Source organism: Coloeus monedula, assembly GCF_965178545.1.
Source record: "Coloeus monedula genome assembly, chromosome: 3".
In the NCBI taxonomy this organism is placed as follows: domain Eukaryota; kingdom Metazoa; phylum Chordata; class Aves; order Passeriformes; family Corvidae; genus Coloeus; species Coloeus monedula.
Genome location: NC_138783.1, coordinates 34,483,461 through 34,495,574, shown reverse-complemented (window position 1 = coordinate 34,495,574; position 12,114 = coordinate 34,483,461). Strand labels below are relative to the sequence as shown.

Genomic DNA, 12,114 nt, shown 5'->3' with positions numbered 1-12,114 from the left:
CCCACTGAACTAACTCCCTGGCACCACCTGCTAGGAATGAGAAGACTGTAAAACTATTGCATGAGGAGCAGATAAAATGTGCATGGGTGTGATGATTCTGAGGCAGTGCATTTCTCTCACTCACTGCCCATAGGAAAAAGAAGTCTGTATGTAACACAAACTTAAAATTAAAAACTGTAAATCACAAGTGTAAGCAATACTGCAACTTGCCCTCTCTTTTTGAAAGGAGTCAGTTAATAACATGACCTGGTTATTTTGGCACTTGGAGATACTTGCCTGTATTTTGCATTCCTCTGTTGTCTATTCCACTATCTAGATTTTATATTCTGAGGACTTATTTTCTCCTCTGTAACCAGAATATAAAGCATCATTTCAGGCTATTACACTCTTTCCTGAGTTCAAGAGCCACATGATTCTAGAAGTCATAATATTATGAGCATGCTTAGATCCATGACTTCATGCCATATGACTAAAACATTTCCTAAAAAGAGTCTCACTTCTTATTCACACTTCTTTGCTTGTTAACAATGGATCTGCACCTATAAATCTAGAAATATAACCAAAGCAAAAAGTCGTGGATTCATATACAGGCTGCAGAACAAGGAGAAATGAGAAAAAGGTACTTGAAGTGAGGTGATATTCTGTACATTTACCAGTGTAATTCATGCATGCTTGATGGTGGTATCAAAGGGTACTAATCTGACACATGTTGAACCAGCCCAAGATAAATAAGTTCATTCGTGCTCCTTCTCATCTCTCTGAAAATGATCACTATACCACACATCCACTTTTCATTTGAAAAGTAGTTCATACACCACCACAATAAGATAAAACATTGGCTGTGACTAATGTAATGAGCCTGAAGCACTAAAAGATGAGGAAAAAAAAGTTTGAAATTTATGACTTTTATTCTCTTGCTTCCTCCTAACAGGATCTGAAAATCTCGAAACAACTTAAGTGCATCAAAGAATATCCTTTGAAAATCATGCTTACAGGCAGGAATACAAATTGGATACTTAGTCCCAAGGCCACTGGCCTACCTTTGTGGAAGGGTGGCTTGCATTTAATTTCCCCCGACTAACAATTCACCTTTATTAATTGGAATTTAACATTTGAAAACAAGAGGACTTAAGGTTTGAAAGTTAAAGTAAAAAAATATATCATTTTTTTCTTATGAAAATAATGCAAATTAAAGAAAGCTTCTAATTTGACAAACTCTTGATGCTATTTATATCACTAGTGGCATCGTGACACAGCAATTAAATTATAACCCTTTCACTAATAGAACATATTTTTGCCTATTTAAAACAGAAGGGAACAAACAAGAAACTTTAGTTCAAAAAAGCCTCGAGTAACCAGACATGTAGGCAGGCCATAGTTACAAGAAAAGCAGAAGGCAGACTGAGAGTTTGTATGTGTTTGACTATAACCAAGTTTGAGTTAGTGTATTATACGAAGCAATACATGATCTGTCATTCACTTCTAGCTGATATACGTTTAGGCAGCATTGGGCCATCTGTAACCTATTTCATAAAGTCTTTTCATTTTACTTAGGCTACTCTGTCACATAGGAACTCAGAAAACATCCTGTGTTCCCTAGTTTGTGGACTGTATAACTAAAATTTGATTTTTTTTAACTTAGCTATTTTTGAGGATTAGTAACATTCAAGTATGAAGTTAATGACTTTAAGTAATTACTGACACTACTTTTTTTTTTATATATAACTGCTCATTTCCTACTCTATTTAGACATAGAGGAACAGTTTTAATATGATCCAGTATTTAAGGAGAGCAAGGAAAAGGAATGGGACAAAGTATGTGACCCCCTTGTAAGATCATTATGATTGACCCAGTGATCCAAGAACCAAACTTTTTACCCAAAGACAATAAGTTTTGAAAACAAGCCATCACTTCAGAATTATTTCAGTAAAATAACAAACAGCAGTTATACTCAAATGTCAAGTCAGGATGTATATGGGGGAAAATACAGTCCAATCCAACACCACTGTTAAAAAAATTGGGATGGGTAGCATTACACAGCCAGGAAAAAACTTCTCTGGCTAACTGCGCCACCTTATGATTTAACTTTAAATGGAAAATTAAATGATTGTCCAGTCCGTAGAAGAAAACACTTACTTAAAGATATTCCTCTGGACCTAAAAATGGGAGCTTACTTATTCAGTCTTACAGAAAAGTGCAGGGTTGTATACTTCAGTATTGCTCTTCTGGTTAAAAACCATGTCAGCAATATAAATGGAAAAAAATACATTCAGTCTTGCTGGATTGTGTTTTTGTAATAACAGTTTACACATCCAAATCAATAAAGCCAGGCAAATAGCAGAGCAGTGGTTTAGCAATCTTAGCACTGTTAGCTAAGTATACAATCAACTCTAAAACAAATGCTTCATAATCCGTTATTCTCCCGTGTAAATCTCTACTCGTATAACCCTGGGAAATAAGAAAGCTTTGCTTCTGATTTTTTTTCCCCCCCTAACATTTAAAACATGCCGGCTGTAAGCCCTAATTTATAGCCAACGGATCGCAATTTGCACTGAAATCTCTAGTCAGACACGAAATTAAACAGCACAGATATTCACAGGAGTTACAGCATGCATTTAAATACATTAACCACATCCTACCTTGCATCCAAACATCAACGATAAAGTGTTGTTGGTGCATGCAACTTTGCAGTGGCAAATCATTGGTGTAAAGCAGTCAGGATTTTTAACAATAGGGCACATTCCTTTAGTGCTGCAGTAGTGGCAGCCTACTGAAGGCTGAAAACAAGTAGCTAACACAGCACATGGAGTGGCAACATATGCTGCTCAACAGCTAGCTTTCCTCTTGCTGGTCAGAAGCAGCCTGCTTGAATCTCTACCTGGGTCCCATTCAGCCATCCCCTTCTTTGTTGGTGAATCAACGATGAAACAATGATCACAGATCTCAGGATTTCCCTTCCTCTGGGAAATTAGTTCTTACATCGGGGGAAAAAAAAAAAGAAAAAAAAAGGGAAAAAAAAGGAAAAAAAAGAGAGAGAAATGGAAATGAGGGGGACTAGCAGGTGTGGCAGTATTAGCATGTAAAAGGATGTAAACGCCTACTCATAACAATCACATAAGATTGTCATGCTAGCTGAAGTGGGCTGAAATTATTCCATCGGAAGAAAAATACTGCAGCTCCTGATTTGGTAAAAAGCCAGTGAGTTGCTGCAATACATAGTCATAGTGTGGAGAGAAGAGAAAAAAAAATGACTTATCTAAGAAGCCAGGATCCTCAGCCTTTATCAATATGCATTCCAGTAAGGATTCCCTTCCCAGCGCCTCCCCATGAAAAAGAATCAAATCAGTCGCAACTCCGGAGAAGCGATGACCTTTGCTTTCCCCAAATAGATGAATCTCAGCAGGAAACAAACTGTACTCAGAGCTGAAAATCACAGATGCTGGGAGTTTGTAATAAGAGAAATACAAGCAACATTTATCCAATCCTGGCTTGCCACATGGGAGCTTTCTCCAGGCACAAATTTACAAATAGACAGGTTGAAGGATTGCAGGAGACACTGAATAAAGATATGAAGTTACATGGAAAATGCACCAGCATGAAGCTAAAAACTCAACCCTCTTTAAACTCTGCTTTGGAGGCAATGTAGCTACTGACTCCAGCTAGTACTGCTATCCCTGCAACCTGCAAACATCTTGCTGTAAACCAGAAAAGCAATAATTAAAGAAGTTTGGGAGCATAACGCTGGTTTGGATTCTGTTACAGCTGTCGCTGCTCCTTCAGTTAAAGCAACACTGGCTGAAAATGCATAATAAAGCACTTGGATGAGCAAATCACTAGCTGGGCTTTTTAAGAGGATTATTTATATCAAAAGTAGGATTAATGTATCCTCCAGGTTTAGGCTTGGTCATGGCAGACACACACATACAAAATGAAAAGGCTATGATATGGAAAGTAAAGTGATGTCCTTAATGATTTCACAGCTGATAGCAAAGTAAACCAAGCAGTTGTTTCACAGTGCCCTGACCCTGCTTTTCTGTGACTCACTAAGCTCTGCCCATCAAATTAGAAACTCTTTCTAAAGAAATGAGAGCAGCTTGTCTCCCTGGCAATCGCAAGTAAGTTCTTAACTGAAACAGTTTTCTGTAATAAACCCGAAGTAGAAATTTGTTATACAACAGAACAGAGAAAATGGCAAATGGAGGTCTCGGTGTGAAGCCAGATCAAGCAGTACAGAGGATGAATAGCACAGAATTTTTTTTAAAAAGCTGCCTGAGATTGCAGACCCCAACTTAGGCAACCTCTTCTATTAAGATTTTATGTTTATTTAAGTATAGCTACATGTGTGTGTGTGTTGCATATATGCATATAGCTATACTTTAAGTAGAATTTCTTCAGTATAACTTACCCTTGCAAAGTTCAAAACTATAAAAGAACCAATTTCTTAAACAGCTTTGTTCTTACTCTTGCACCATACAATAACTTCATTTTTATCCAAATTTTGTGTGCAATTAAATTTCATCTTGGAATAATGTTTTATGATTATTCTTCCTCACTCTATTTTTGAACTTAGCACTCTTCGCACTTGGGCACAAGAGCCCAAACTCAGTAAAATTACAGTAGCTTCTAGATGGAAGTGGCAGATAGAGCTGCTCCACAGTTAGAGTTACAACCCAGGTCCATTTCTGACAATTTCTTTTTTGCAAATAACAAGCCCTTACAAACCAGTGTCCTCGATTCACTCAGCTGATACTTTTCCCCCCCGATCAGCCTGGACATGAGCCCACGTGCCATGGGAGCTCACTCATGGATGCCCATCACTCAGCTGTTCAATAACCTAAGTTTGTGTGTCCCATGGGCACAAAGTGACATCACAGCAGTACTTCTCTGGAACAGCGACTGAGCCTGTTTAGAAATGTACTGTGGTGACAAACAGCAGCTGTAACATCGCTGAATCTTTGATCTGTTTATTCCTAGCTTGCCTGTCTTGTTATTAAGCTATATATTATACAGATTTTTCTTTCAAGTACTGTCTCTCACATAACCAGCACTGGTGTAAATATAGAAAAGCGTAGTTTCCATGACAATACATTCCATAGTTACAGCCAGCAGCCACTATCATTAAAACATGAATCACAGTGCAACCTTAAGGTGTGAGCACACTACATCACTGGCCTTGGAAGCATTAATTTGGGATGGGGGTGGCATGGCAATATTTTTAGGAGGCACTACTATAAAATGCCAGAAAACTGTGCTATTAAACTATTTTGGCTGTTCTAATAGCCACCCATCTTAGAAATTTCAGTGATCAGTAATTCCCAATCTGTACTAATCATTAGCATTTCTAAGAGGAGAATGCATCACATCTGTACTTTTCAATGTTTTAAAGACGATGCCCTGATTGAAAACTGGACTCGATCACACAAATGTGATTTCTGATTAATATGCATATGGCCTAATTAAAATCACCTGCATTTATTTCCAAATTCAGATTTCAAAGAAGGGGAAGACAATCAGCCATTTAGCCTCTTGGACCATTTCAATCTTACTGCATTCAGCTGGCTCATGCCTTCAAAAGGGAAGACATATCTGTTCATTAAAATTTGCATTTCTTCCCCTGCCACTATTGCAGATTTTCAACCAGAACAGGTTTCACCTGTGATTTCATTCCAGTGTCAAGATGCACCAAACAGCAAGCACCCAAGTATTTTGCAAAGCACAAAATTCATCCCTTCACATTTCGGCTAATCGTTGCTTTCAAGTGAAAAACAGTTACCTGACACACAGTCATTTGGGAAAAATCTCAGAAAAGGAAGATTTATTCCAGTGACAGATCTGAATAATAACTCATGTCACAATTGGCCAAGACATTTATTTCAATTAAGTGACAATCACATATAGAAAAATGCCATAAGAAAACATTTGCTTAGAGATTTTTTTTTTTTTTTCCACAGCAGCACTCATCACACACACATTTAAATCACAGTCATACTGCAGGAGCAAGGATTCTTGGAAAACCTATGTCCACATTTTTATGCTAAGAGGATACACAGAAGAACATACTGGGTGGGTGCCACCATATGAAGAAGAGTCCACAGATCAGTTTTTTGAGCCCCCCAGCCTTCTTCGGACTTGAGTTCATTGATCCAGCTACTTGCTCACAGTCACTGTCTGATAAGATTTCTCCTCCTCTACCAGCCTCTCTGGAAGCTGCCAACCTTTCAGCTCCAGGTTTCCCAAAGATGTCTGTCTGCTCTTCATAGTGCACCATTTTGTGGAAATGGATGGTTTAACTTGGAGCAACTGAGTCGCATTTCAGAAAGTATTATGATCATGTTTGCATGGTAATTCCTCACTTAATGTGTATATATCTCCTCCTGTACTGGAGCTGTTTCAAATAGCAATGCTTAGCTTTGCATCTGACACATCATGTGAGAAACAAGAAGACCAATATAAGTAAAAATAAAAGACCTGGAGAGTCACAAAGAATTTTTAGGTATTCACCTTTGACTATCTTAGGATGTTTAATTTTAGGACTTCTCAATTCTCTGCTGTTTCTGTTGACAAGATTGCTTAATTTTTGGTACTATAGTACAGATTTATGCACTTCCCCTTCCCTGTTTTCACTACTCAACTTTTTTGTTCCATTGCTATACCATTAAAAATTCCACTAACCTTTACATCATCCATTAGATACCAGGAGATCACAATAATCTATAAACCCTTGCCCAAGGTATAGGATCATTAACTCTCTTCTAATCTTATGTTAGAATTCAAAACTGTCTTCTTTGTTGCTGTTCTCTGAAGTCCCTGAATACTAATCAAACCTCTTAAAAACTGAACCTGTCTCTGACAGTGATTAAAGAGAAGTTGTCGTCTCAAAGAATCAGATAAAAGACAAAGCAAAAAGGCTTGTTGCACCACCAGCAAAGAGAACCAGAGAACACAAATATAAAACAAACTTGAAAGATCCCCCATCAAAATAGAAATGATTGCACACAATTGTCTCACACAATCCTTAAGAACAAAACAGTCTCACACCTCTAGTCTAAACCAAAGCTTTTACAGCTGTTCTGTCTTTGGAGAGGCTCTACTTAGAGCATTTCAGCAACCTCAGCTACGTCTACACTTTCTATGAGCTGGTCACTTTGGGGTATACAGTGAGGATGTCAAGCCTTTATTTTACTGATGTTTGTCTGTTGGTGAGTATCAGATGCCTGGGATTAGTTTGCTTGAAAAATCTGTTTGGAACAGCAATCATAGAATGGTTTGGGTTGGAAGAAACTTTTAAAGGTCATGTAGTACAACTCTCTTGCAATAAGCAGGGACATTTTCAACTAGATCAGGTTGCTCAAAGCCCTATTCAACCTGGCGCTGGATGTTTCCAAGGATGGAGCATCCACCGCCTCTCTGGGCAACCCATGCCCATGTTTCAGCACCCTCATTGGGAAAAAAAAAATCTTCCTTATATCTAATCTAGTCTCTTTTAGTTTCAAACCATTATCTCTTGTTCTATCCTAACAGGCCCTGGTAAGAATTCTGTCCCCATCTTTCTCATAGGCCACTTTAAAGTACTGAAAAGCAGCAGTAAGATCTCCAGAGAGCCTTCTCTTCTCCAGGCTGGACAATCCAAACTCTCAGCCTTTCCTCACAGGAGAGACATCCCAGTCCTCTGATAACTTTTGTAACCCTCCCCTGCACTCACTCCAACGGGTCCAAGCCTTTCCTCTTCTCTGGGAACCCGAGCTGGATGCAGCACTCCAGGTGGCATCTCACCATAGTAGAGTAGCTGGGGAGAATCACCTTCCTTGACCTGCTGGTCACACTTCCCTTGATGCAGCCCAGAATACAGTCCCACTGTCCGGGCTGGGAGCACATATCATGGAAGTCTGCCCAGGAACGACCCCACAATCATCAGATACCAGCTCAGGAGCTGCTAATTTGTGCTCTTTCTACACCTCGTGCAAAACTGTGCTTGAACTGGTTCCAAGGGGTAATATGAGACTGACTTTTCATGCACACTTCTAGAAACGAGCATAAAGCAACTATTTTTTGTGTGTCCAGAGGCTCAAGGACCAGATAAGGTCTGGGCTGGTCCTGCCATGAAGAGGAGATGAATAGGGCCACTGGGGTGGAGATGGAACAGAAAGCTCCAGGGACAGCTGTGTAGAGACAGATTTGCTACTTCTGTGAGATGTCATTGGGACTGCTGGGACCCACCTATTCCACTGTCATGAGCAGCAGCTGCTCCATCTCACACGGTGGCTTGTGACAGCTGATTTTCACTAATCACTGTATGGAGACAGGGATGAATTGCCAGTTGGCTCCTGCCAACAGCAGACCCTGCTGGTGGAGACCTGGTTTGCTTCACCTAGAGATGACAGGGACATGGAGACAGAAAGTTCTCCTCAAGCACCTTGCAATTGGAGCATGGAGGCATGCTCTGGAAAAAACCTATGCATCAAGAATTCAGATGTGGTAGGCAGCTTGGAAAATATATAATTCAATCTCCCCACCTGGAAATAGAGGTAATGCCTTCCAATTAAATGCCCATATCTCTAAATATGCCATCCTGTAACAATGATTTTTAAGTTAATGGGAATATCTTACAAAAAGTACTCGTGTTTGTAAGTGTTTACACAGTCTGAAGTGCCACATTCCTAGCATAGTTCTACATTTGTAACTAGTGAAAAACTGTCTGAATTATTTATGAAAATAATTTCTGTTAAATCATCTACAAAGTCACCAACCACATATAATTTTTTTAAGAACATCTCCAGCCAGGTATAAATTTATAACAAAAATATGAGAGGGGAAGAAAAAACACTAATTAAATATCAGCTTGAAAGAAAAAAGGAAGCATATTGCTGCCAGTCCTCAACAGATACAAAACAGCTCCACTTATCTGAAGATTCCTATTTATATCTTGTATTAGCATTTTTAAGGTTTTCTGTGACAAATTAAAGAAAAATAAAGGCCTGATCCCGCTGGCACAGAGCAGAAACATGCACACAGAATATTTAGAAAATATATGCCTTACTTTAATGTCACTATGTAGACCTACTGATTTTTTCAAGTGTTTATAATGTAACACACATGCATCTGAAAAAGCTTGAAATGAACAGTTTAGCCACCACATGCTAGAGCTCACCAATGACTAAGAGCTGCAGCATTTACCCAGGCTGCTGGGACAAAAGAGGGGTTAGTCTACATGGAATTTTGTGTTGATACCCTGCTGCTAGCGCTAAACTGGCCAGCTCTGTTTGTCAATGTGTACTGAAGTTTATTGCACCACAGACATCTTTGCTGTATGCATTGAGTGGAGGCATCAGCCTGGCCACAGTCCTCTCCCTGTGGTCACCAGCTCTGCACGCACCTCCTGTGGGCAAGTGAGACTCCCTCAGTAAGAAGCAGTAGGAATTTTCCACTTGTTTTCCTGTCTCCCCTTGAATCCATTCTACTTCCACAGCATCCATTGATGAGAAGTTTTTCTGGCCTTCCAATTCTACCTTTTTTTTTTTTTTTTTAATTCTGAATCTTGGCCCTGATATCTTTATCACCTTTCTCAAAATGTTGCTATGGAAGGAACAAGGAACAGTTAACTTCTATTCATCCTCTCCATGTCACTCATGACTTTATAAACCAGTTGTACATTCTCTCTAACTGGTCACTTTTCCATTATGAAAAGTTGTAGCCCAGTAGAACTCAGTCATTCTTATAAAAACAGCTTTTATATATTTGAAGATGATCATTGATTATCCCAACTTGTTCTACTTAATTCTTTCAAACTTCACCATAGCTCATACACTATAAACCCCTTCTTGTCCTTGGTGTTTTCCTCTAAAATCTCTCCATTCCTTTCAAAGTGTGCATCCAAACAGTGACACTGCCCTGCAGAATAATTCCTCCCATCTCTCACTTACAGTAATTCTCTAAATACAGTCCAAGTTTTTTACATTAGCTTTGCAACAGCCTTTCATTTTTTCACTAAGACTCACTCTGGGATTCATTTTTACACAATTCCACCCTTCCCTACTTCCTGGCTAATCAATGCACATTTGGTATTCATGCAATTGGATATCCCTTACTACATGCAACACTTCATATTTGTACTTCATGTTATTGCTTTTATTCATGTTGAGCTTTACACGTGCCATTCCTCTGACAGTTTCTGGTGTGTTCAGGGTATGGACTTCAATAAAAATTACTTGGAAGCAATTCTTCCTGGGTTTTGGCTAGCTGGAGCACAGAGCATCACATTGCCAAAAAGAGTTTCAAAGGGGAAATCCAGTTTCAAGAAATATGTCTCTGGTTTCTGAGGAGATACATGTACTGCCTTTGGATCAGACAGAATTAAAATGTTGGTAATCATTAATGGCCCATATAGATGGGAAGTTGATAGGGACTATACCCAGCTGAAGGCAAGCAAGGAATCTAACTTTTAAGAGCCACATGTGAAGTCCTTTCATGATTTAAATAAAAGTTAGGAGAAAAAAAAAAATCACAAAATCAAAACCAAATGAACAACCCCAAAAAAAAAAAACCCACAAGTAAAATTACTATTACCTTGACCATTTCCTGGAAGTATTTTGTAAGGGCCTGGATTAATTTTCAAATGTGGTTCCCATAACTGGCTTGTAGTGGAAAACCAGTGCCTCCACAACCATCTCTTGTGCTGAGGCATTCAGACTGCTGCTGGCAGCCTCAGAGAGGAACCACCAGAACCCAGCCTTTATTTCTTGTGTCATATGGTACAACTATTTAGAGAGAAACAATAAGCATAAAGGAAAAGTGCTTGATGAAAGCACAAGTAAAAATAAAACCGATGATACATCAGAATTCATTATAAGGTCAGGCTTTTTTGGCACTTTGGAGAAATGAATTTTCCACATTACTTGCATTTTGAAAACATTCTGTTATTCTGATTGTAAAATATCATTCAACTCAGCTAGAATTGCAGGCATGAATAAATAAATAAATAAAGAATAAGTGGACCAAGCCTAAATCTAAGTCCTATACTATGAAGTCTTACATTACTTGCTCCTTATTATTGTGTTCAAGATTTGCTCTGGCTAAGGGTGCAGGCATCCTGGCCGCGAGAAGCAGACACATATTCCATGTCAGAGTTGAACCCAGGCTGTCACCACATGTGCTAGAAGCAGGAGAACACCTTTGGATTCCCCTGTGAGGTTTTTATTTTGCTCAGAAATTCTCCCTGACATATAGAGCAGGAAGTTCTGATTACCAAATGTTTGAATTTTGAATTTTTTTGTTTTTTACAATTTTTTTCTATATATAAATTCATCCATCTTCCCAGTTGCCATTAAAAGTGAGCATTTTCTCAGCAGTCAGAAAGATTGTCAGTGATTTTCTTCAGATTCTTGTAACAGGAAATTCTGTGCTCATTTCTGGCAAATGCCACTATCCTCACAGCTTTTAGCATTTTAATGGTTTTTCAGCTATGAAATTCTCATTCCATGAAAAAAAAAAAACAAAAAACCCCAAACCCAAGAAAAACTCACAAATAAGAGATGCAATTGTAGTCACAGCTAAATTCTACATCAAGTTTTCCACCAAAATTGTAGCAAAACCATCTGTATGACAGCACCTACTTTGGCTCTCTGCTGGCATTTCTAACCTCACCATGCTAAGAACAGACTATGGATCTTGTCTCTGGACACAGTGGACACACAGGATCCCCTCAGGTGTAACTTGGGGAACAGAGATTTCAGATCCCTCTGTCAAATACAGCCACCCCACATCTGGGAAACAACCACCATCAACAAGGAAAAAAAGCCATCAACGCCCACAGTCGTCTTTTTGGAGGGAGACATGCCCTTGACTCCAACCCACACAAAGGTGCCACCTGGTGGAAGGAAAATATTTCTGAAAGATTTTTTTGTCTCTCAACAGTTCCTATGTGTCTTTGTCTGCAACCTGACCAGTTTTCACAGCAGGAAAAGAAAAGATTACCCAGTGAAAGCCGGAAGGGTGTTACTTTTGTCTGTGGCACAGATAACAGCTCCTCTCTGCCTCCATGGGCTGATGCCCATTGCCATGGCTTTAAATACAAGATGCAAAGCCTTGACAGTCACAAAAAACAGATGGAGGAGAAGC

At 39.1% G+C, this 12,114-nt stretch overlaps 1 protein-coding gene across 5 annotated transcripts in view; it reads right to left on the bottom strand.

Moving 5' to 3' along the window:
- The window catches only part of DLG2 (discs large MAGUK scaffold protein 2), a gene marked incomplete at both ends in the record, with an annotated part of 992,680 nt that overhangs the window by 619,602 nt on the left and 360,964 nt on the right, over window positions 1-12,114 (bottom strand). Inside the window, one exon of one of the 5 annotated variants that reach the window (XM_082277306.1) lies at window positions 2,643-2,741. The exons of the other annotated variants lie outside the window; for them this stretch is intronic. Coding sequence (XP_082133432.1) covers window positions 2,643-2,741 — 99 coding nt within the window. Of the gene's footprint in view, window positions 1-2,642; window positions 2,742-12,114 lie in introns of those variants that run through there. 5 annotated transcript variants of the gene reach the window in all.